Raw genomic sequence first — 23,147 nt, forward strand, 5'->3', positions numbered from 1 at the left:
TTTCTGCCCAGAGCCGTGGGACGGGGGCTTTGGCTCCCACCCGGGGTGGCGCAGGTCTGGCCTCCGCCATTGGGTAATTGTTGCCAAAGGGGCGTCCCAGTGCAGGTACACCAGAGGGCCCCGGGGAGGCACGAGTGACGGTAGGGGGGCAGGGTGGTCTCTCCCCGGCCCCTGACCGCTGCAGCGGCACCGGTGCCAAGCCCAGGTGCCGGGGCGTGCCGGCCCGCCCTTCCCAGCAAAGCCTGCGCCGCGGCAATGGGCCGGCAGGGGGCGAGCAGCCCCGAGCCCGCGCCAGCCCCAGCGCCGCCGCGCGCTGCTGGGCGGGGCTGGGGCAGACTCGAGGGGGCCTCGCGCGGCCCCGGGGCAGAGGCCTACAACTCCCAGGCTCCCCCGCGCGCCCGGCCGTTGCCATGGTGGCACGACAACAACATGGCTGCCGGCGGGCCGGGCGCATGGCGGGCGCGGGGCCGGGCGAGGAGGGGCTGCAGGAGCTGTACCGCTGGGTGGACGGGATCCCGCTGTCGCGGCCCAAGAGGAACATCGCCCGGGACTTCAGCGACGGAGGTGGGGGGGGCAGCGACCCCGGCCCGGCCCGGCCCGGCCCGGCCCGGCCGCAGCCCTGGTTGCGTCAGGACCGGCCCCGCAGCCAGACCCTGGGCGTGGGGGAGCCACCCCCAGCCCCAGCCCCAGCCCGGAGCCCAATGTCCTGCGCGTGGGGTGAGCCCCCCTCGGGCCCAGCCCGGCTGGCAGTGGGGGAGGGGCTGTACCTTACCTGGGCCGCTCCACTCCGGCTGGCCCGGCCCGGCCCCCCTGCCGCGGGCACGGGGCGCTCGGGCCGCGGCGGGCCAGGCAGGCCTGGGGCGACCCACGGCAGAGCCCGCTGGGGCTGCCAGCTGTGCCCCGCGTACCGCAGCTCCTGACCTCTGGTGCGCTCCTGGAAGCCCCAGCGGCTGAAGTCGGCCGGGGAGGGGAGAACCTCGGACACCAGCTCCCACCCCGTAGCCAACCGGCAAGTCTCGTCTCCGTGGGGCGAGGCTTAGGGGTGACCGGTCACACGCTGGACCGACTTGGGATTGTGGATGCGAATACCCCGAGCTCCCCTGGAGCCCAGCGCTGGGTCCGGACTTTGCTGCCTGAGTTCTCTCTGTCCTGGGAGCAACCTGGGCTCCTGCATCCAAATAGGCCCTACGCACCCCTTCTTCAGTCGTGGGCCACGTCCGCCCTGGGATACGGAGAAGCTTGGATCCAGCCGTGCGCTTCACAGACAGGGTGCCCGTTGTCGTTTGGAGATACGTGGGGGTGGGTTTGTGGGGAGCGGAGGGGGAGGGTGTGGGGTTTGCGCTGGTTGGTAAATGTCAGTTTCCCCTCTTGTTTAAAAAAAAAAACACCAAGATTTTCTTTCTATTTTTTTTTTTAAGAAAAATCAAGCAATATTCACAGAGAGGAAAACTTAAAATGAAAAAAAATGCACTAGCTTTAATGAGAATGAGGTGTGTGAAGGAGAGAGACGTTAGACAAATTCTTTATCTGCTCATCCAAACTGAATACAGCTCAGGATTGGTTGCAAAGATGGATTGAAGACCCCTCTAGGCCTCCCCAGTCCTGGAGCCATCTGGCTAAATCTTTGATATAAGGGACAAGTCTCATTTTCGCCACCTGCCCACGCTGTCTAAAGCAATGGACTGCATGGACATTACTAAAGGTGCATTTTGACCAGCAGAAGTAGCTGGTGTTGCCAACTTTTGCATACTTATCACAGCTCGTGATATTTGATGTTTTCCTTAAAGCCTCAGCTGCTGAAGTCAGCTGATGATGTGAGAACCTCAGCTTGCATTTCAAAAACAGGAAAGGAGGTCTCTAGCTCTCTTGGTGACACAGAAAAGCTTGAAAACATGAGTTCTGATGGCTCCAAAACAACACCCCCCAAGGCAAATCAGCAAGCCAATATTTATTAATATTTCAAATCCTGCAATTTATTAACAGCCAATCTCTCAGTTTGGAGTGGAAGAGCTGGCTTATGATATCTGGCTGCAAAATAGTTCCTGGAAAAATGTGATATGTGTGTGTGTGAGGGGGAGAGTGGACAGGATTACTTGTTAGAAATGAGGAATTCTTCTTTGTGTATTTGACCAAGTGACTCCCACTTCCAAAGTGCACGAGGTCCTCCCATGTACTGCCTGATCTGGGCTCACCAGCTCCAGAGTGGGATCCACTTGGATGAGCACTTGAAGTAGTTGCTGAAAGATAAGTAACTTGTGAACTGAGCATTTTAGCTCTAGAGTCTGTGAGAGACAATCACTATAGTTGGGGCTGTGGCATACATGGTATCTATATATACCTTGTTTTCATTATACAGATCCTGGCCTGATGTTCAGTTTGACCACTCTAAGCACTGCATTGTCACTGATCCCCCATCTCCCCCACACTTCTCTCCTATGTAGTTCTAGCAGCGGAAGTGGTGAAATTTTATTTTCCCAAGATGGTGGAAATGCACAATTATGTGCCAGCTAACTCGACACAGCAGAAACTGTCCAACTGGGGCCATCTCAACAGGTAAACGTGCCCAGCTGGGGAGGGAGGTCAGGTCATGGAACTGCGGGTACTTAGGCAGGGCCAGGGATTCAGTTTCCTTTCAGGATAAAGAAAACCCATTATTATCCCACTCCCCTGCATCTTTCCAACCTTACACCCACGTGCCAATACCATGCGGCTTCTCCGCTCTCACTCCCTCTGCCAATGCCAGACAGTGACTTGGACTTCCTGTCTGTCTGCTCCCTGCCGCACCCCCCCGCCAAATCCTCAGCTCCCTCTTTTTGGTGGATGCAACTGGAAATGAGAGCAGGGAGATTCTAGACATCATGCTGTGTTCCCCTCTGCATGCTGAGCATGAGCCTCAGCTGGGGTAAATCCGTGTCCCTGTCTGGCCATTGAGGGAGCTACACTTGCATACCCTGGCTGAGGATCAGGCTGTCTCAGTCCAGAAGTGATGCGGCCACCCGAGACTTATAGGAGCTCAAGCCAGTTTTGCGGAGTGGTTTCCTGTACTGTGGTTTGACCATTTACCTACCTGTGCCCTTGCAGGAAGGTGTTGAACAAGCTGAATTTCTCCATCCCAGCAGACGTGATCCGGAAGATTGTGCAGTGCACACCTGGCATGGTGGAGCTGGTGCTGATCCCACTGCGGCAGAAAATTGAGGAGAAGCAGAAGCAGAGGAAGGTGGTGTTTGGTGAATATCAGGTCAGCAGCGCTCAAGAGACTGCAGGCGGCTCAGTGGTCGGATGTTGTACAGGAGCCGGCTATATGTATGGGCCATGTGCTGAGGTCCCAACTCAGGCAAACTCCCTTGGGAGCAAATGCTGGGTTAGTATTTCAGCGGTGGGCTGCAGATGTGACAACTGGGGGTAATTTTCAAACCCACAGCCATTAAACAGCATTCAGAGGGTTAAAGTGCTGTGGGAGTCCTCGCAGGGACTGCAAGGTGTGAGTTCTGTTCCCAGCTCTGTCACAGCTGTGCTGAGTGCCCCTGGCTGAGTCATGTTACCACCACAGTTTCCCCATTTTCTGGGGGTTAATTCATTTACTTATTGTAGAATAGGGACTCACCAGCCAGCATCTTCTCCTTCTCCTTCTTCTCCTCCTGATAGCCATTCAGGCCCCGTGGCAGTCCAGTTATTCAGCCCCGCAGCACAGTCATGTACACTGAGACACAGGGCTGCCTGCCTGGAGCCTTACCCCTATTTCAAGGCCCACCACAGGATTAGCTTTACTCCTGTAGCTTCCCTATTGCTCCTGTCCCAGACAGCAGGAACCCTACAACCCTTTGCTCCTGGGTCTCTTGCTCTAATGCCTTTCCCCCTCTGGCTCTCTTTTCGACCTATGCTGAGCTCCTTCCATGAGAGAACCCCATGGTCTGATTATGAATGTTGCCTAGCACTCTGTCCCCTGGTAGAACTAACTGGTCCCACCACCGCCTGGTAACCCTTCATCTCCCTTCGTGGGGTTTATATACCCCATCACCTATGCACAGGGCTTTGAGGTCCTCTGATGGAAGGCACTAAACAGGTGTGCAGTTGTTGTTATTTTGAGCACTCGCAGGTCATGGCAGCACATAAAACAGTTATGGCCGTCCCAGAAAGGTGCTATTGCCGAGCAAGTGATGGAAATCAAAAAGAACCAGCCCTCAACCCAAAGCTTATCCCGAGCGCCTTCCATGCCGTGCGGTCATTGGACGCTGACGGGTAGGGGGAGCAAGTGCTGAGAGTTCAGTGCAGGTGTCTGTCACCCCTCAGGTAGCCAGCAGAGGGCATCGGTGTCCGTGCTGTGGAGCTGACCTGCTGCTGCTGGGGATGGACGCAGGCCTTCAGCTTCAACCCTTCTGTTCTGTGTGCGAACAGCACTCGTGGGATGGGATCCGGGCCCTGCCCGGGGCCCCTACTCACTATCTACATGGCAGCCCAGTGAATAAGGAGCAAAGTCCCCTGTAAACTCCAAGGGCCCTACTATTTACAAAAAATGCATCACCAGCTACTGCCGCACTGACCCGTGTCTAATGCAGTTACACCGCGCACTCGAACATAAAACTTTTCTTCAGCAGGGCCTGCTCGTGGACCCTTGGTAAATCACCGCACTGCTGTGCCTCAGTTTCCCCATCGGTAAAAAAGGGGATAGTGATGCTTCCCTCTTTGCAAAGCTCTTTGAGCGCCACAGATGACCATGCTCCAGGAGAGCTAGGTGACTAGAACAGCATGGCACCATCCATCTGCCTGTGTCTCTCACGTGTAACAGCACATCCAAGTCTTGTAAACTCCCCTATACTCCTTCAGTGTGACCCCACCTCCAGCTGCTCATTGTTAACCCATTCTCAGCCACACTCCTGATCCCTGCCCTGCTCTAGGAGTAAGCCCCCAGGGAAGCAGCGCATCTAGGAGTACTGTGGGCTCAGGCACGTCTGTGGGTGGAAGATAAAGCAGAGGAAAATGCCGTAGATGAGGAGGTTGACCCAGAGGGGCCCAGGCCACACTACGGACGTGTGTTGTATAATCCTGTTGCTTGGGTAAATCCAGGGCTTTGAGCAACACAGCTGTGCTGACTGACTCCTGTGGCAGACAGCACTCTGTCAACAGGAGGAAGGAACGTCAAAACCTTGGTACAAGTGGGTGGCCACAAGGCCCAGTCCCTTAGTGACCCCACCATTGCTTCAGAGCCTAGCTTTGGTAAGTCCTGGTCCCTCCACCTGCCTTGGGTGAGGGGCTGAGAGCCCAAGATCATACTTTGTCCAGGTCTCCAGCCAGCTAGTGCAGGTGGAAAGTCTGGGGTTCCCCATAGCAGCCCCACCTCCCTGGGAAGCCCTTACTGCAGCCCAGCTCCAGTTTCCAGCCAGGCTAAGGGCAGGGCTTTAGGAGGAAGAGAAGGAACAGCAGAGGGGCCACGGAGAGGGACTGGACCTCATGGTGAGAGGGGGGTTAGGGCCACCTCAGCCACTCTCACTGGGCAGAGGCTCATGCTGGGCTTGCAAGCTTGCAATTTGGGTGGGGACAATGGCGCCCTGATCTCTCACCCCTGGTTCTGGCACTGCTGATGGGAGCAGTTCTTCTATTGACATCGCTACTACCTCTGTGAGAAGCAGAGTTCCTACGCCGATGGAAGAGGCTCTCCTGCTGGCATATGTAGCGTCTCCCCTAAGCCACACAGTGCCTTTGGTTTGCTGCTGTGTATAAGAACATCAGAACAGCCACACTGGGTCAGACCAAAGGCCCATCTAGCCCAGTGTCCTGTCAGCTGACAGTGGCCAATGCCGGGTGTCCCAGAGGGCGTGAACAGAAAAGGGAACCATCCAGTGATCCCTCCCCCATTCTCCATTCCCAGCTTCTGACTGCACCACACTGCCCCTGCACTGCTGTGTGTGCGGACAACCCCTGGGTCAACAGGACTGCGCAATGTGCGTAAAGGGGAAGGTCAGACGGGATGGGCAGAACTGTGGCGCAAAGTGAGAAAATAGACAAAGGTTCTGTGAAATACACCTGAAAACTGAGGGAGTCGTTATACTTCCCAGCTACGAGAGCAGAGTACCTGTACGGAGAATGCTAACCAGCCACTGCGCCCGGCGTGGTAATTTGTTTCAACTAAGCATGCACACAGACAGCTGGTGTGGAGCATGCAAAGTTAAAGGAACAGTTGGGCATCAGCCGTGGCAAAGCAGGGAGGGTTTTACCCGGAGATGCATCGTGAAGAACTGAGGTGCTTCAAAGTGGGAAAAGTAGCCTGGAAGATTTGGTAAGGTGCTGGGAGAGTGGGGTAGTGTGAAAACACAGCGTTGTGCTTCCCTAAAACACAGCACAAGGTGAGAGGGTAGAGACAGTTGGAGGCGTTCGCAGTCTCACTTACTGAGCCCTGGTCCACAGCACACCAGCAGGGATCTGTTGCTGTGTGGTGAGTGCGGGGCAAGCCGAGGGGAGACAACCCCTTGCAGCAGCCACTGCCCATCGCTGCTGCGTCCTGCCCCAGGTCATCCCCAGCCTGGTTGGTCAGACAGGGTGAGTGCGGAGTGGGGAAGGGGTGGGGCCTGTAGCATGAGGGGTTGCCTGGGGCCCTGGTCCTGGGATACTGCGGTGGGGGTTGCCCCAGCCACTCCCGGCCCTGCTGCCCTCAGTACAGCCCTGGGTATTTCAGAAGCTCACTACTTGTCTGGACTGCAGAACCCTGGCAGCTTTCTCCCTCCTCACACAGCCACACACTGTTGTTAGCCACAGAGGGTTTGTGTCTTGCAGTCACAGCCGCTGCTCATGGGTTCAAGTTTGACGGCCCTGGTGGTGTCTGCAGCTCCAGCGTTAGCAGGGCCAGCTGCTGGAGGGATCCCAGGATGGTGAGGATGGTGTCTCTAAGGCCTACTCAGTCCATCTCTCTGCTGTGACTGATAGGGAGGTGACTGGTTTGTGCCAGTGGTGATGGTGGTTTGAGAACATGAAGCCTAGAGCTAGACCGAGACTAGATCAGTTGCATTTTTTATTAGAGGTATGAGAAAGGTATTTCAATTGATGAGATTTTGCCAACCAATAGCTCTAGCTAGCTGTACAAAATCCTGTCAGGCCTTCCTGGGGAAGAGATATCACATTGCAGGGAGCTCTAACCTAGCAGACTGAGATCCTGAGGTTGGCGGCGAAAGCGAGACAAATGTTGACTAGGTGAAGTGTTGACAGAACTGACCCAGTGACGTGGTGGGCTCTCCATCACTTGAGGGCCTTACATCCTGGCTGGTGTCCTTCTGCGCATTGTGCTGTAGCTCTGACAGACGGGGGGCTTGATGCAGAAATCCCATGTGCAGTAGGCCAGGTAGTCAGATGGTCCCATCTAACTTTAAAACCCCAAGGTGCTGAGTTTCTAGGGTCCCCCACCCTCAGTGTCTTTCCTAATGGGCATGTTCATCCTTTCCGTTGATGGGGTGATGCAACCCCTTCTGCCTGTGTCCCCTGAACATGTTTCCAGTCCCACCTGTTATCGGATAGTGTAGAAAGGAGGGGCTGGGGTGTGTGCACCACTGCCCTGTACGTGATGGGCTCAGAGCTGTTCCCATTGCACGTCATCTCCTGGGTGCCACCTTGCTTCTGCCTTCACTCTGACCCATTCATCTCTGCAGCATCCTGACCTTTGCCATCTTGCTGCTCATGGAGTCTTGCCAGGCCTCTCTCAGGGAGGGAGCTGCTGGTGCAACTCAAGGCATTTTCACCTGACCCGTGTGTCTCTCTGATTCTCTGCGCAGGAGCCAGGCCCATGCTGTGCACTTGGTGAGAACGCCCGTATGGAAACAGGTAGGGCTGACAGGAGCGTGCGCGTCCTGGGAGAGCTGCCTTCCAGTTCTGCCACACAGCTTTGTGACCCTGGGCAAATCACGCACTCCCTCGTCCCAGCCTCCGCTCGCCCCGACCATGGGGACACGCTGCCCTGCCTGGCAGGGGGATGAGGAAGATGATTTGCGTGACTGTAGCACTTAGAGGGCCCAATGGAATTTGAGGCCCCATTGTGCTGGATGCTGCACATACATGTGGCATTGACCCAAAGAGCTCAGTCAATGTAGACACAATAGCGGAAGAGTGGGGGGATGGGAAGATTATCTCCTGTAAACTGGAGCACAGAGAGGGGCTCCTAACGGCTACTGAAACTGATGGGCAGCAGGAGCTGAAATACCATGGAGGTTCTGGGCCCAAATGACGTGCTCAGGGTCTGAGCCAGCACTAAGGATTGAGCCAGATCTTCTGAGTCCCAGCCCAGTGCTTCAGCCTCAAGACCAGCTAATTTCATTACCATTACTGGGGAGTCCAGGTATTATGCTGCAGCTCTATAAATACCTGCAGAGATTTCATTGATCAAGTGGCTTCTTCACCAACCGCTTGGCCAGTAGAATCAGCCATCTGTAAGGCTGCCTGGCTTTTCCTTAAGGGGACCAGCGAGCAGCAGGTAGGATGGTCTCTGGTTAAAGAACAAGGCTGCAAACCAGGAGGGCGGGGTTTACGAACCAGCTGTGTCACTGGCTCGTGGTGTGTTTGAGGGCAGTTCACCGCCCCGTTCCTCATGCTAGGCTCCCTGTTGGTGAGGCAGGGATAAAGGCAGTGCTGACCAACATCACTGGGCGTGTTGGAGCTTTTCAGGTGGACGGTGCTACCTCGGTGCCATCTTCCCCACTCGAGCATGAGAGTCTTCCTGTTTTCACTAGCCCCACTGGATTCAGAGCTGCTCCTGTGTGCTCCTAGAGCTCTGCATACAAGTGAGCTAACCCTAGCATCTGTGTGTATCTCCTCCGCTGTGCTGCTTCCAGCCTGGGGGAGCCACCGTGATCCAGGGCATGTCCTTGCCCCAGACAGGAGTTCCAGCCTGACCCGGCTCCCAGAGGCCACATCCCCGCTTGTTGCAGAACTCACTGGCCAGGCCCAGCCAATCAGCTGCCCGGGGTCCTAAAGCCTCTTTGGCTCAGTTCTGTCCTTATGGAGGCTCACACAGAAGCAGGCTGCACTGGGATCATGGAGGGCTGAGTTGGGGCCTTGCTGCGGGATCTGTTGCTGTAATGTAGCCTCGTTTGCCTTACCCAGGGTATTCGTCAAAGCCAAAGGCCAGCGCAGCAGGGATCTTCATGCAGCAGTCCCCACGAGCTGAAAGGTATGGTCTGCTCTGGACACCCTGACGAACAGAGCCCCTAAGGATCCCTGCCTGTCCCTGCAGAGCTGCAGACCCTTCCTGGTTATTGGCTTGGAGCCCTCCAAGGGGTGGTCGGCGCTCCATATGGCCCAGGGAGGGAGCAGGGATGGGTAGCTGTCCCTTCTGCTGTCCGGGCTGTATGCTCTGTGGCTAAAGGGAGGACCCTGCTCCCCAGGGCTGTCGATCCAACACCTCCCAAAGGGCTAGTAAAATGCCAAACCTCCTGGCTGGGGCAGCTTTGCCCCCAAGATGCGGGGAAAGGAAAGGTCTCTGTGAGGGAAAGGAGGAACCAGCATGGTTGGTTTGTCACCTCTTTGTGCACAGGCCCAGCTCCTCAGCTGGGGTAAGTCAATGCAGTTCCACTATCATCCGCAGAGTGAGGCCACTTTACCCCTGCTGAGGATTGTGCCTTTGCCTTGTACTCTGACTCCCCTGCACGGCCCAGCACCCCCGGGGACCTGCCTTTTGCTGCCCCCAGGGCTCCTCTAAGATTGCTCTGCATCCTCGCAACAAAGGGTGCAGAGGAGTCAGAAACCCGCTTGGGCTTTCGACTCGCCTGGGCTGCTTTAGTGGTGCCAATCAAACCCTGGCTTGGTGGAGGCCTTGGGCTGCCACTTTATGCTTCTGTGTGCAGCTCTCAGCTGCCAGCCCAGATCCTAGTGAGTAGCAGGGCCCACTGGTAAAGCAAAACCTCCACAGACGATCCTGCCGCTCACTGAGATGTTTAATCTGTGATGTTCTGCTGAAGGCAGAGGGACCTTCATGTCTGCTTGGTCTCCTTTACACCTACCAGCAGGCCAGGCGCTAGGGTTTATCCCAGGGTGGATTGTGTAGGGGAGAGAGGCAAAGCGTGAATCTCCCTTCACCTGGCATCGCCCTGTTGTTGGTCTGGGCGTTCCTCCTGATTTGCAAAAGCACCCAAGGGGGAGGATCAGGCCTATCTATTTGCTGACCCCTGCTGCATTCAAGTCAGTGGGGCACAGGCTCTCATGCCAAGGCAGAGTTAGACCTGGAGAAGGAGAGATGGGGCCTGTTCCTGCCTTACAGAGCTCACTGTGGGCAAGTCTCTTCTCCTCTTATGGCTACACTCTGGCTTTTACTTCTTTCCCTAGGATGAACCAGGGCCAGCAAGGCTATGCCCAGGCCCTGCACGGAGACACCAACTGTCATGTTCAGTTAGCAGAGAGGGAGCAGGCTCTGCTAGCGTCCCAGGAGATGGTCCAGGTGAGGACAATTTGCATGCAAGGCAAGGCATCCTCTGACAGTATGCCAGGCTCTGCCCACAGCCACCTCCATGGCACACTCCTCCCCAACCCGTAGGTAGAGAACGCTCACTCCTAGTCTACGCCCCCCACTTCCGCCCCACTTCCCCCTCAGTGGCCACAGGAAGGAAGTCATCACCAAGCACAGAGGTGTCTCCACCAGTTCAACTCCTCCACTAGTCACAATGGTGGCATCAGCCACCAGCATCTTCATCAGCTCCAAGCAGGTGTACGTGACCAGGCAGTGGGGTGTAGGGCCAGTGGTTGGGGTGATTGGAACCACAGACAGTCAAGGCTGAGGGGCTGGCTCTGAGTTGGGTCTGGAGTTGAGGGTCAAGCCAGAAGAATCATGAATCAGGTCACTCCAGGTCTGGGCAAATAAGAGCTCATGGGAGGAGCTGCAGGGCGGCACTTCCTGCAGTGACTGGTCTCCCAGGCTGCAAGCGGAGCTGTGGTCTGGTCGTGCTACCTGCCCAGAGCGCCACAGATCTGGGTTCAAAGCTCTCAAATCCTCACACAGGGTATATCTCTAGTGTATTCACAAGTGTGACCACAGCCTATGTAGCGCAGGCACCAGCAGCAGCAGCAAAGCCATGGCAGAAGCTGGGAATGGGCGACAGGGGAGGGATCATCTGGAGTATCATGTCCAGTTATGGGCCCCCCAATAAAGAACGGATGTGGATGTGCTGGAGCAGGTTCAGGGGAGGGCAACGAAAATGATGAAGGGGCTGGAGCACATGACCTGTGAGGAGAGGCTGAGGGAATTGGGTTTGTTTAGTTTGCAGAAGAGAAGCCTTAGGGGTGATTTGATAACAGCCTTCAACTTCCTGAAGGGGACCTCTAAAGAGAATGAAGAGAGGCTGTTCTCAGTGGTGTCAGACAGCAGAACAAGGAGCAATGGTCTGAAGTTACAGATGGAGAGGAGTAGGTTGGATATCAGGAAAAACTACTTCACCAGGCGGGCGGTGAAGCACCAGAATGCGTTGCCTAGAGAGGTGGTGGAATCTCCATCCCTAGAGGTTTTTAAGACCTGGCTTGACAAGGTCCTGGCTGGGATGACTTAATGGGGGTTGATTCTGCTAGAAGCAGGGGGCTGGACTCGATGACCTCCTGTGGTCCCTTCCAGCCCTGGGATTCTATGATTCTATGATCTCTTGATGATTGACTACCTGTCCTGTTCATGCCCTTTGGGCACCTGGCATTGGCCACTGTCAGCAGACAGGACGAGATAGATGTGCTCCTACCAGTGGGGTGGGGTGGGATGAGCCATGGAGGTGGCTACATGGGTCTGGCCCAGTGTAGCTGTTTGTATGACTCTGTGGGGTTTGGTGCATGCTAGTCACTGGAGTACCTTGGGCAGGATGGTACACGTGTGCTGCTGGGGCTTGCTGCTGTGGCGTGTGTGTGAGTGAGCTAGAGCAAAGCTGGCATGGGTGTGTCTGCACCTGCAGCCACACTCCCGATTGCAGTGGAAAGGGACCCATTGTAGTTAAAATGCTGGGGATGATTCGGGCTCTGACACTGCTAGTGCTTGCCCTGTGAAGTGCTTTGCTGGGGCTTGCAATGATGGGAAACGGTAGGAAAACAAAGGTCTAGTATAGACAAGGTCATGACTTTGGCCAGCCATGGCACATGGCCTGCCACTGGGCTTGGCTCTGTACTCACTGATGAGATGCAGCCCCTCTCCAAGACAGGGACAAAACAGCTCAGACAAGCCTAATCCCCCAGGTGATGGCCTGCTCCCAAGGAGTGAAGACAGGGTGAAGTCTTGGCTGTGTCATTCTGGCAAAGCTCTGCAAAAGAAGGTGCATTTTACAGAAGCCTTTGAGGGTGTAGAGAAGTGTTGCCATGGTAGTAACCAGTACCTGCAGCTGGGTGGCCTTACTCACCTAGTGTCGCTTGTTGGGGACTCATGGAAATGCAAGTGAACAAGGGTTGGGTGCGTGTTTGAAGGGGAATCAAAAGGACACAGTTGTAACTTCCAGCCCCAGAGATCCCCTTGAGCCACAAGATCCTGACAGCAACGAAGGGTCCTGTGGCACCTTATAGACTAACAGAAAAGTTTTGAGCATGAGCTTTCGTGAGCACAGACTCACTTCATCAGACCAGCATCTGATGAAGTGAGTCTGTGCTCACGAAAGCTCATGCTCAAAACTTTTCTGTTAGTCTATAAGGTGCCACAGGACCCTTCGTTGCTGTTACAGATGCAGACTAACACGGCTACCCCTCCGATACTTAAGATCCTGACAGTGGCTTAAAATGTTAGTTCCCTTTCATGAGAGAGAGTGTAGCCTAGTGGGTACAGTGCTGGACTCAGGAGCTCTTGGCGCTAGTCCTGGTTCTGCCACTGGCCTGCTGGGTGACCATGCTCATCTCTGCCCCACTCTGTTCCTCAGTTTCCCCACCTATAACATGGGATCATGATACTGCCCTGCCTGGCAAAGTGCCTTGAGGTCTACTGATGAAAAGTGCTTGATAAGAGTTAAGTATTAATATTGCTATTGTAGGTGTGCTCACACCATACTTACAAACTTATGTATGCAAACATGCAGGCAATTTGCCTGTTCTCAATGAAGGCTGAGATTCCCTGGGCTCACCTGACTCTCAGAGCTGGGGCTTTAAGTAGGACAAATAAGGCCAGGCTGGTGCTAGCACTGGGAGAGTTTGAGCCCTGAGCAGAAGTAAGAGGACACGTGCGAAAGTGATCAGAGAAGCCCAAGCTGCAGAATTCCGAACTGGCTCCACCTGGCGTGTCCCAGGGAGCTGGAACAAAGGGTTTGATATGGGCGTCTCTCAGGAGCCTCAGAGCCAGCATGTGCTTCCCTTTGCTCAGATCCTGCAGATGAAGGTGCGGCGGCTGGAACATCTGCTCCACCTGAAGAACATCCGGATCGACGACCTCACAAGGCGCCTCCAGCAAATGGAGCAGAAACAGAAATGAGACGGGACTCAGTTTCCCTCCCAGGCCCTTCCCTGTTACTCACACGCCCTCCCAACCTCCCGCAGGGAAGGAAAAACAACCAGCTTCCACAGGCTTATTCATAAGAGCCGGTGGTCCAGTGCCTCGCAGGCCCTGCTCTTCCATGGCTGATTGCTCCTCCCGGGACTGGAGAGACTGGTCCATCACTGGCAGACCGGTCGAGGTCTGAATTTGAATAATGGCACAGGGCAAGTCTGAGGAAAAAGTGAGGCCTAGGGTCCCAGAGTGAAAAATGCACATGCACAAGGAAGTGGAGAATGCACTCCTGGAAATTCACCTTACAGTCATGCCCCAATGTGTTGTAATTGTCTGAGTGCACCTCCAACTGCGCACCTCCGACCGTTAGTCTCACACAGGCCTCTGCAACCAATCAGCTTTGCCTTTGTTTCTCTTATAGGCGATTGTGCATTCACTTACACAGTCACAAGGAATGCTAGTGCAAATGTGCACCTACAGATTGGGATGAGTATTTTGCCAGTCAGTTTTTCTGTCTCTGACCAAACCCAGCAAGTTTCACTCAGTATATTGACTCCTGTGCTTTCCAGGGCTTGGTAGCAGGCTGCCTCTTTGCCTGATAATTATTTTAAAGAACCCCAAGCCACCCCCTCATAACCCACAAGGTGGCTGCTGGGTGACAGGGAACTCAGGGAGACCTGATGGAGGAACAGCTCCCATTGCAGTAGAGGGTCTGTCTGTGGAGCAAACTCTGTGCGCAGGGCAGTCTACTTGAGCCGTCATGAATCCAGCTAGCACAGGTGACCTAGCTGTGAAGTTAGCACAGTGCGGGCTACAGAGTGGAATGTGTGCCCAGGGTCTGTGCCAGCCTGCACTGACCATGCTGACACCTCGCCTGCTCGGCCTCACTGTCACTGTTAGCCACGCTAGCTGGGCGGAAGCCAGCTTGGGTAAGCTAGCCCATGTCCAGCTTGCAATGTGTGGACACCCCCGAGGAAGGCCCTCTGGGATCAGACCCGGTGGAGATCAGTCGCCTGCACTCTTTGATCAGCTTGCCTCTGGACTCCATTTGGAAGCAAGTGTGGAGAGACCCCTCAGTTCCTGGCTCTCTGCTCCTTGGTGGGGTTCTGCAGTCCTGAGGTGGGTTTCAAAGACCCTCTGGTTAGAAAGGAGCCATCTCTCCATGGCCCCAGGGTCGATCCCATCAACAGGAACAGGGCTGGCCAGTCACAGCCACAGGGAAGCGCCCTGCTGGGGAGATGCTACCTGATGTGAGAGCTGCAAACCCAGCAGCCCCACCCTGTGCTTAGAGCCCGGCATCAGTACAAAACAGGGGAGCTGCAGCCAATCCACAATCCGCAGAATGACCGAGGAAGGGATGTAACATTGCTGCTTCCTCATGTATTTCCTGTGAGGGTAAGAGGGTGTCATCCCTGTGGGCTTTGCAATGTTGGCTCAGGCTCCTTGCCTCGCTGGAGTCTCTTTTCTTCTGTTACCCTCTCCTTGCACCTCACTGCAAGGCCAGGAAGGTGGCAACAGGTGGGCAGAGACTGGCAGGAACTGTGACCTCTGGCCAGCTAAGATCCTGGTGCCCCCACTGATGAGAAAAGACCTGATCCAACTCCCTGTGGGACAGCTTGCTCTGGTGTCAGTTCAGAGTAACAAATCAAACTGCAGCCCGGGCTGCAATGGGAGTTGCGTCAAACCCCTAGGTAAGGAAGGGAATTCATATACCGTGGGGCTGGTATTTCTCAGAAGCTTTGGCTCCTCTTTGTGAGGTGCAGAGCTCTCAGCACCTTTGCTTGGGAAGCTGGTTCCTGACCCTCACCCTTAAAGCAGGTGGAGTAATCTCCACCCTGTGCAGTGCCGTCTACACCAGCAGGAGATGCTTCTGGATCTTGCACGCTGTAAGAGCAGAATATCAAGCAGAGCATGGGAGGTAATTTATCGATCTCACTGCTAGGCCTTCTGGGCAAAGCTCAGCTCCACCACAGTCCAGGTATGACGCACTTAGGGGCACAACCCAGACAGAGGGCTCCCCCCATATCTACAATATTGTTCTCCATAGAAACCTCCATCTCAATCATATGGCCCTCTTGGTGTACCATCTGCATGGCAGCAGCCACCCTCTGTGCCTTATTGTCCTCTGATGTTCCATTGCTATGCCAATGGAGAGTCAACCGAGCGCTGCCCTCCACATGCCGGAGTGGCGGGGTTAGCTTATCTTGGGTTGTAAGATAGGGTGTCTGGTCAGCCCCCATGTCACCTGTCCAAACAGGAGTGGGCACTTGCTTAAAGTGTTGATTATTTCATATTCTTTATTTACCAATCTTCGTTGTGTTGCTGTCTGGCCTGGACACTGCTGTCAGGGCTACTTGAATGAGGATGGCCGGTATCGTTTTCATGATAGAAGTATTGTTTCCTCCCATCCGACCCCCCCCCCGATTCAGGGCTGTGTGTCTGTCTCCGTCTGTGTGTAAAGAGAATTGATACAGACACTTGAGAGTAAAACCTGATACTAACAAATGTCTCAGCAGCTGGTCCCACGTGACGCCAGCCGTGCTCTGCTTCTCGTTCAGGATTTCTCGGCGAGCATCGGGTGGGGTGTGGAATCAGCTCTGGAAACGCCTGGCTTCCCCGTAGTCTCCCACATGTCCACACCAGGCCAGGCACTCTGCAGTGTCGCTCCCAGAAGATGCTCGCATGCAGCACAGCTGGAATACTAGTATTGTCAGCCACCACCATGCTGTTGCCAGAGTTGTCTCAGGCCAGTGCTGTGGCATTAATCCCATCAAGGTGTGGGTGTCTCCAAATAGAGGAGGTGGCCCTGTTCCCCGATTGGAAAGTGCCTTAGCATCCATGGGGAGAGGTGAAGGTGAATAACCCCTAATCTCGCACCCCTTTGAGAAGGCTGGTTGCAAACCAAGTCCTGCAGCAGGGAGTGGGACGAATGCAGGACCCGGTGCTAATGGACACATGCGGTGCTCTCCCCAGCTGTAACCCAGGTCAGTCAGTTAGATGGGACTCTGTCTCAGCAATGACAGGAAAAACAGAGGAGGCAAGACTGTGCTCCGGGAAAAAGACAAGGTTTGCAGCTCTTGTGAGTAGGAAAACATCACCCAGCAGATCACTTTGGCCGAGGTCTAATGAAAGCAAGTCAGAGTCTGCACTGAGATGGAACTAGCTACGGAGAAGTTTTGGCTGGGGTGAGAAGGCAACACACCCAGCACAGGGACAGGTGACAAACAGGAAGGTTTCATTACACTTTGGCCATAACCCATCCCCTTAGACCATTTACCTGATACCCCCCCCAAAGCACGTTACACTTTGCTTCGACTGCATGCTCTTCACCACAGCCAGGTGACCTCTGATCCCAAAGCTGAGCTCCAGTGCTTCCAAGGATGGCACAGGGCAAAGCGGCTTTGGTGTTCCACCTCGTTCTGCACCAACAAATGGTCGCTCAACGGATGTATTTTAGCTTAGCGGTATGTGCTGGGGGCTGTAAACCCAAAAGGACTGGGAGGGGTTAGGGAGCGATTCTGTGTCCTGCCCATCTGCATTTGCAGAGGATGCCCCAGCTGAAGGCACTGTTTAAAAAGAAGCCAGGCAGCTCAAAGGGACATGCCACAGCAGGGAGATCGATGGACCCTAGGAACACAAATTCTGCAGAAACCCACCATTGTCAGGAAGTGCCAGATGCTCACCCTTTCTTTGCTACCGTTATCAACCCTCATGACTAGGTGAGCAGAGAGCGGTAGGAAGCAGCGCTGGGAGGCAGCCATAAGGCACTCGGGGAACTGGACACTGGAGCTTCTCGCAGGCCCTTGTGCAGAGGAAGGGCTCAGGCTCCCCTATCAACCACCCTGTTATAGAGGGCATGAGAACCTCCTCTTCCAGATGCCCCATTGAGGAAACCCAGAGTGGGTAAAGGGTTCATTGGGACCCCAGGCCTTCTGACAGCTGCTGGTCTGTGGTGACTACTCCTTGACTCTATGTAGCAGTCCTTCCGTGGCCTGCCTCTCCCTTCCTTACCTTGCAGGAGGCAAAGAAACATCCCTTAGCAATAGGCCAGTGGTCTTACTTCCCGTTCCTCATAGAAGGCCTCAGGGCGGCTCCTTTCCTGCCTACTCCTGACAAACCTCCTTGGGACAGTCCCCAGCCTTGCTGGCAGCTGCCCCACTCTCCGTGAGAGCCATTTGTCCCAGTGAGGCAGCTACTTAGTCACCGTTAAGGAAGTCATTAGTCCATCCATTAACCCCCTCATGGCTGCCACAGTGTGGGATTTCCACCCCCCACCCCACAGGTGACAGGAAAGTCTGCAGCTTTAGGTGTTTGGGGTGCAAGCAGCAGACTTGGGGTAGGGAAGACAGTCTGGGCAAACAGGGAAGGAGGGGTGCGATAGGGTCCAGTGTGACTGGGATAAACTGGAGGATTGGGCCAAAAGAAATCTGGTGCAGTTTAACAAGGAGAAGGGATAAAAGAATCCCAAGCACTGTTACAGGCTGTGTGCTGATTGGCTAAGTAGCAGTGCAGCAGAAAAGGACCTGGGGATTACAGTGGATGAGAGGCTGGATAGGAGTCAACAGTGTGCCCTTGTAACCAAGAAGGCTAATTGCAAATTGAGGTGCATTAGGAGAAGCATTTCCAGCAGATGTAGAGAAATTATTATTCAGCACTCTATTCAGCACTGGTGAGGCCACGTCTGGGGTATTGCGTCCAGTTCTGGGTCCCCCAGTATAGAAAGGATGTGGATGCATTGGAGTGGGTTCAGCAGGGGGCAACAAAATTATTAGAGAGTTGGAGCACATGATCTGTGAGGAGAGGCTGAGGGATTTGGGCTTATTTAGTTTGCAGAAGAGAAGACTGAGGGGCACCTTGATAGCAGCCTTCAACATCCTGAAGTGGGGCTCTAAAGAGGATGGAGAGGGACTGTTCTCAGTAGTGACAGATGGCAGAACAATGGTCTCAAGTGGCAGTGGGTAGATGTAGGTTGGATATTAGGACAAACTCTTTCCCCAGGGAAGCACTGGAATGTGTTACCTAGAGAGGTGGTGGAATCTCCATACCTAGAGGTTTTTGAGTCCCTATGATGGGGTTCAGGGGTCTCCCAGGCTCTGCAGCCCATCTGCAGGCAGGAGTGACTCTCACTCAGCAGGAGAACAGCGGGTTTATTAGCCAACAGGACACAGCGTCGTACAGAGGAGTCAGTGCAGCCGGCAGAGACAGCCAGTCCCATCCATGTTGGGGAGAGGAGGCCCCGAGGGGCCCCCGGAGCTGGGGCCTGGCCCCCTCCTTTGTCTCTCTCTCTCTCAGCCCAGACTAACTGCTTCCCAACTCCCAGTTCCAATTCAAACCCCTCAGGCTCCACCTCCCCCTTTGTGTGCAGTACAGAGGTGTCACCTGGTCGCCTTGGTTACCCTCAGCAGGAGCCCCACAGCCTCTGTGAGCCACACACATACACACACATATCCCCCACTACATCACAGTCCTGGCTTGACAAAACCCTGGCTGGGATGCTTTAGTTGAGGCTGGTCCTGCTTTGGGCAGGGGGCTGGACTCAATGACCCTCTGAAGTCCCTTCCAGCCCTGGGATTCTATGGTTTTATGATTATTTAGTCTACAGACGAATGAGGGGGGATTTAATAGGATTTCAACTACCTGGAAGGGGGTGTGACTCATTGGATCACAGAAGTCCCCTTGGGGTTGTCAGTTGGTGTACTGATCAAGCCAGTGATGCAGTCTTCCTTCCTTCTGGGGTTCCCTACCCTCCAGTCCTGCTGGGCCAGAAGCTCTGGTCTCCCCCGGCCAAGACACAGAGGTAGGGTAACCACCCTCCAGCAGAGTCATACAGATGCTGAACCAGCTCATTTCTGGGATGGGTCAGCTATAGGATCACTGACAGCACCCAAGAACCTAGTCCCCAAAAGGAGACAAAACCCCAAATAAATCCATCTAACACTGTACAAAAGCATTACAGAGAAAGCTCGTAAGTTTGCCCTCTTTATCCATGAAAGAGAGATGGACAGGGTGATTCCCACCCACGCCCAGCAATGACTACACTGGGCTTGACAATAAACAAAAGTGGTTTTATTGAGTATAAAAAGTAGAATTTAAGTGATTGCAAGTGAAAACAGACTGATCAAAGCCAGTTACTAAGACAAAATAATCAAAACACACCAGCTAATTCTAATCCACTAAGAAACTTGTCACATGCAAATTATTACCCTAAACTGCTGTTCTAATGATCTCTTTCCCATGCTAGGCAGCCTCCTACCTTGGGCTCAATCCTTCCCCACATTCAGTCTTAGATGTTTCCAACAGGCATCTTGGGTGGTAAATCAGGGGTCATGGTGACTCCCCATGTTGTTTGGTTCCCCCTGTTCTATCCCTTTTTCCCAAAGTGGGAATTATTTCTGTTCAGTTCAAATTTGTCTCATCTTGAGTGGAAAAGTGCCAGATCCAAAGTAAGTTCCAGAATCAGGTGGCCTGGTCACTTGTCTTTGTAGGTCTGATGACAGTTTGGGCTTACAAGAAAAACAAAGCCAGTCACAGGTTGTTGACTTGATCACCCCTCCATTAAGATCCTAAAGTATCACTATTGGCTTCTACTAGAATATTTTGACTAATATAACAGGTTCCCAGGGAATGATTCTAACTTTACATACAAGAAGGATCTATGCACACAGAGTATACGTGTTCAGAGGATCCAGGCTCTTGAATGATGGGTTACATGGCCTGTTCTGCACAAAACACATTTGAGCCATGGATATTCATATTCCTAAGCCAGTTTTCATACAGCATGGGGGGCTGAGACAGAGGTTTCCAAAGGGGATAGAGAGAGGCTGTTCTCACTGGGGGTAGGTTACTCAACAAGGAGCTCATGTTGTAGTTGGGGAGGTCTCGGTTGGATTTTAGGGCAAACTATTTCACTATAAGATAATGGTGAAGCACTGGAATGGGTTGCTAAGGTGGTAATGGAAACTCCATCCTGAGAGGTTTTTCAAGCCCAGCTTGACAAAGCCCTGACTGGGCTGAGTTAGTTGGTGCTGGTCTTGGTTTGAGCAGGAAGGGTTGGACGAGATGATCTCTTGAGGCCTATTCTGACCCTAATCCTCTCTGAGTCTATGATTTGCAGTTCATTCGCAGCTCATCTTTGTCCCTCATTCCCTGACCACACCTGGAACTGGGCTAGTTTTCTAGGATTAGATGGACGCTTTCGGCTGCCTGTAATCCCCACATTGTTCTTTTTGATGTCATTGTGACCTTACAGGTAAAGCACGCCTGGTAAGGTATGGGGGAAAGGGTGTGGTCTGCTGAAAGTCATCTCTCTGTCCACATAGGTGCATCATTACCATGAAGGAAGTTACGAGAATTGCCTTGTGTGGTTGTCACTAACACATACTGGAAGTCGGGGATTCAGCCAGATATTAGCTTTCCAGAGTTACCAGCGCCTGGGCAGGGTGTCAGTGACCGTTGTCCAGCAAGGGAGCTACAAGGCCGTGCTCACCTGCACGAGGCCACACAAGGGCTATGTCTACACTAGCCCCCTCCTTTCGGAAGGGGTATGGTAATCAGCAAGTTGGGAAGATGCTAATGAGGTGCTGCCATGAATAAGCAACATCTCCTTAGCACAATGCCGTCCGTGTGCAATTCGAAAGCCCCACTTTCGAATCGCGCGCCACCCGTGTAGACAGGGGCCTTTCGAAAGGACCCCCCAGACTTGGAAAGCCCTTTCTTCCTATTTGGTTTTAGGAAGAAGGAGCTTTTGATGTCTGGGGGATCCTTTTGAAAAGCCCCCATCTACAAGGGTGGTGCGCAATTCAAAAGCGGCGCTCTCGAATCGCGCGTGGCTGCCATTATGCTAATTAGGTGCTGCACATTCATGGAAGCACCACATTAGCATCTTCCCCACTCGCTCATTACCATGCCCCTTCCGACAGGAGGGGGCTAGGGTAGACAGGGCCCAGGAGAATTGTTCAACTTTGCCTGGAAATTCAGCAATGCCCCCAGACATGCCAGGGCTTGAGCTTCCAGGGCACTTGGACTGCAGGTGGGAAAGGCACGCACGGGGCCACACTGGGCCTTTCTCTTGCCCCACCATGCTGCCAGCAAGAAGGGGACTGCAAAGGTTGTAATGGAGAGGAGTGGCCCAGGTTTCAGGGGTGAGATCTGTGTGCTCCTGTGCTGTTACTGGGTTTTTAAGTTATATATGGAAGCCATTTCTGTCATCATTACACGTGATTGGCACCAAACCTTGCCAGGTGGGCCAAGGGAGGTGTCTAATGAAAGCTGGTGATGCTCTGACTCTGTCTATGTTACTTGTTGAATGTCTGTGCCATGTTTGTATGTCAACATACAGCTGTTGGCTCTAGAGCTGTATTAGAAATGATGAGAGATGAGTTTGAGCAACGAGGGGTCCTGCGGCACCTTATAGACTAACAGAAATGTATGAGCATAAGCTTTCGTGGGCAAAGACCCACTTCGTCAGATGCAGATAACACCTCCCAACCTAATTCCTGAGGTATGGATTGGAGTCTGCTGAGGCCCTTTCTCTGTTAAGTACAGTCTTGCTAAAAGGAAGACCTCCACAACCTTGATCATGGAGCTCCAGTATGCAGATGACCATATGGTTGCTGTTCTTTCTCCCACAGCCCTTCAGACCATCTTAAGTGCCTTCACTGAAGCATGTGAAAATCTCAGCCTCACACTGAGCACCAAGGTGCTCCACCAACCTTCATCGACTGGACAATCTCATGCACCTTCTATTGAAGTCAATGGAGAACTGCCGGGAAATGTGGAGCACTCCCATATGTTGGAAGTCATTTTTCTACTAAAGTCGACATTGATGCAGAAATTCAAGCTCTGCTTTCACCTGCCTGAGACATAGGGTCTTCGAGAACCAGGACGTCTAACCCAAGACAAAGCGCTTTGTATATTGTGCAGTGGTTGTTCCAATGCTACTACATGCATGTGAAACCTGAACAACATACAAGCGTCATTTGAAGGCACTTGAACAATATCATCAACGCTGCCTTAGGAGAATCCTAAATCTCTCTTGGAAGGACAGGCACATGAGCATTAGTGTCCTGGAAGAGCCAAACATGACCAGCATTGAAGCCCTTATCATTCACCAACAACTTCGTTAGACTGGTCACGTGGATGTCTGCTCAGTGCCTCCCAAAACAGATTCTCTTTTCCAAGATGGAGGAAGGACAGAGGAGCGCTGGGGGCCAGTGGAAGCGATGTAAGGAGATACTGAAGGCGCACATGGAAAAATTGCAACATCAGTATCGACACTGCAGAGAACCTTACCCAAGACCATCCCCAGTGGAGACTGGCAAGCTATGAGGGGGTGGTGTAATTTGAGAGGTCCCACCACAGTGCAGACAAGGAGAGGTGGAGAAGAAGAAAGGAGTGTCAAAAACTGCCCCGTGCCCCTCCAACAGCTACCAACATCTGCCCTGTCTGTGATAAGATCTGTGGCTCCAGAATTGGGTTGGTCAGCCATCAACGGACACACAAATAGGGTGACATGAAGACGTCCTACTCATTATCGAGTGATGGCCAAGAAACAGCTTCACCTGGCTGGGACGTTGCTGCGCCTCCTATTGTGATTTCCCAGACTTAACGTTTCTAATACAAGCACAGAGCTGGTCTTATAACGTCACAAATAGAAATCATACAGTCATACAAACAGCTCAAACAGATTCAGTGAATCACCGGCTTTCAATACACACCTCCCTCAGGCCACTTGGCACAAGAT

General features: G+C 53.6%; 1 protein-coding gene across 2 annotated transcripts; it reads left to right on the forward strand.

Annotated features, from left to right (window-relative positions):
- Window positions 1–446: 446 nt before the first annotated feature.
- Window positions 447–15,894, forward strand: SPEF1 (sperm flagellar 1). 2 transcript variants are annotated; one of them, XM_074991636.1, is made up of 7 exons: window positions 447–564; window positions 2,442–2,553; window positions 3,082–3,238; window positions 7,758–7,806; window positions 9,082–9,148; window positions 10,300–10,411; window positions 13,283–15,894. In XM_074991636.1, the coding sequence occupies exons 1-7, from the start codon at window positions 453–455 to the stop codon at window positions 13,388–13,390; spliced, it is 717 nt and encodes a 238-aa protein (XP_074847737.1). In that variant the 5' UTR covers window positions 447–452; the 3' UTR covers window positions 13,391–15,894. The 2 variants fall into 2 exon arrangements, with proteins under 2 accessions (XP_074847737.1, XP_074847738.1); XM_074991637.1 differs by lacking the exons at window positions 7,758–7,806; window positions 9,082–9,148; window positions 10,300–10,411; window positions 13,283–15,894 and adding an exon at window positions 4,291–4,496.
- Window positions 15,895–23,147: the final 7,253 nt, after the last annotated feature.

This window comes from Carettochelys insculpta, chromosome 4, assembly GCF_033958435.1.
Source record: "Carettochelys insculpta isolate YL-2023 chromosome 4, ASM3395843v1, whole genome shotgun sequence".
Lineage (NCBI taxonomy): Eukaryota > Metazoa > Chordata > Testudines > Carettochelyidae > Carettochelys > Carettochelys insculpta.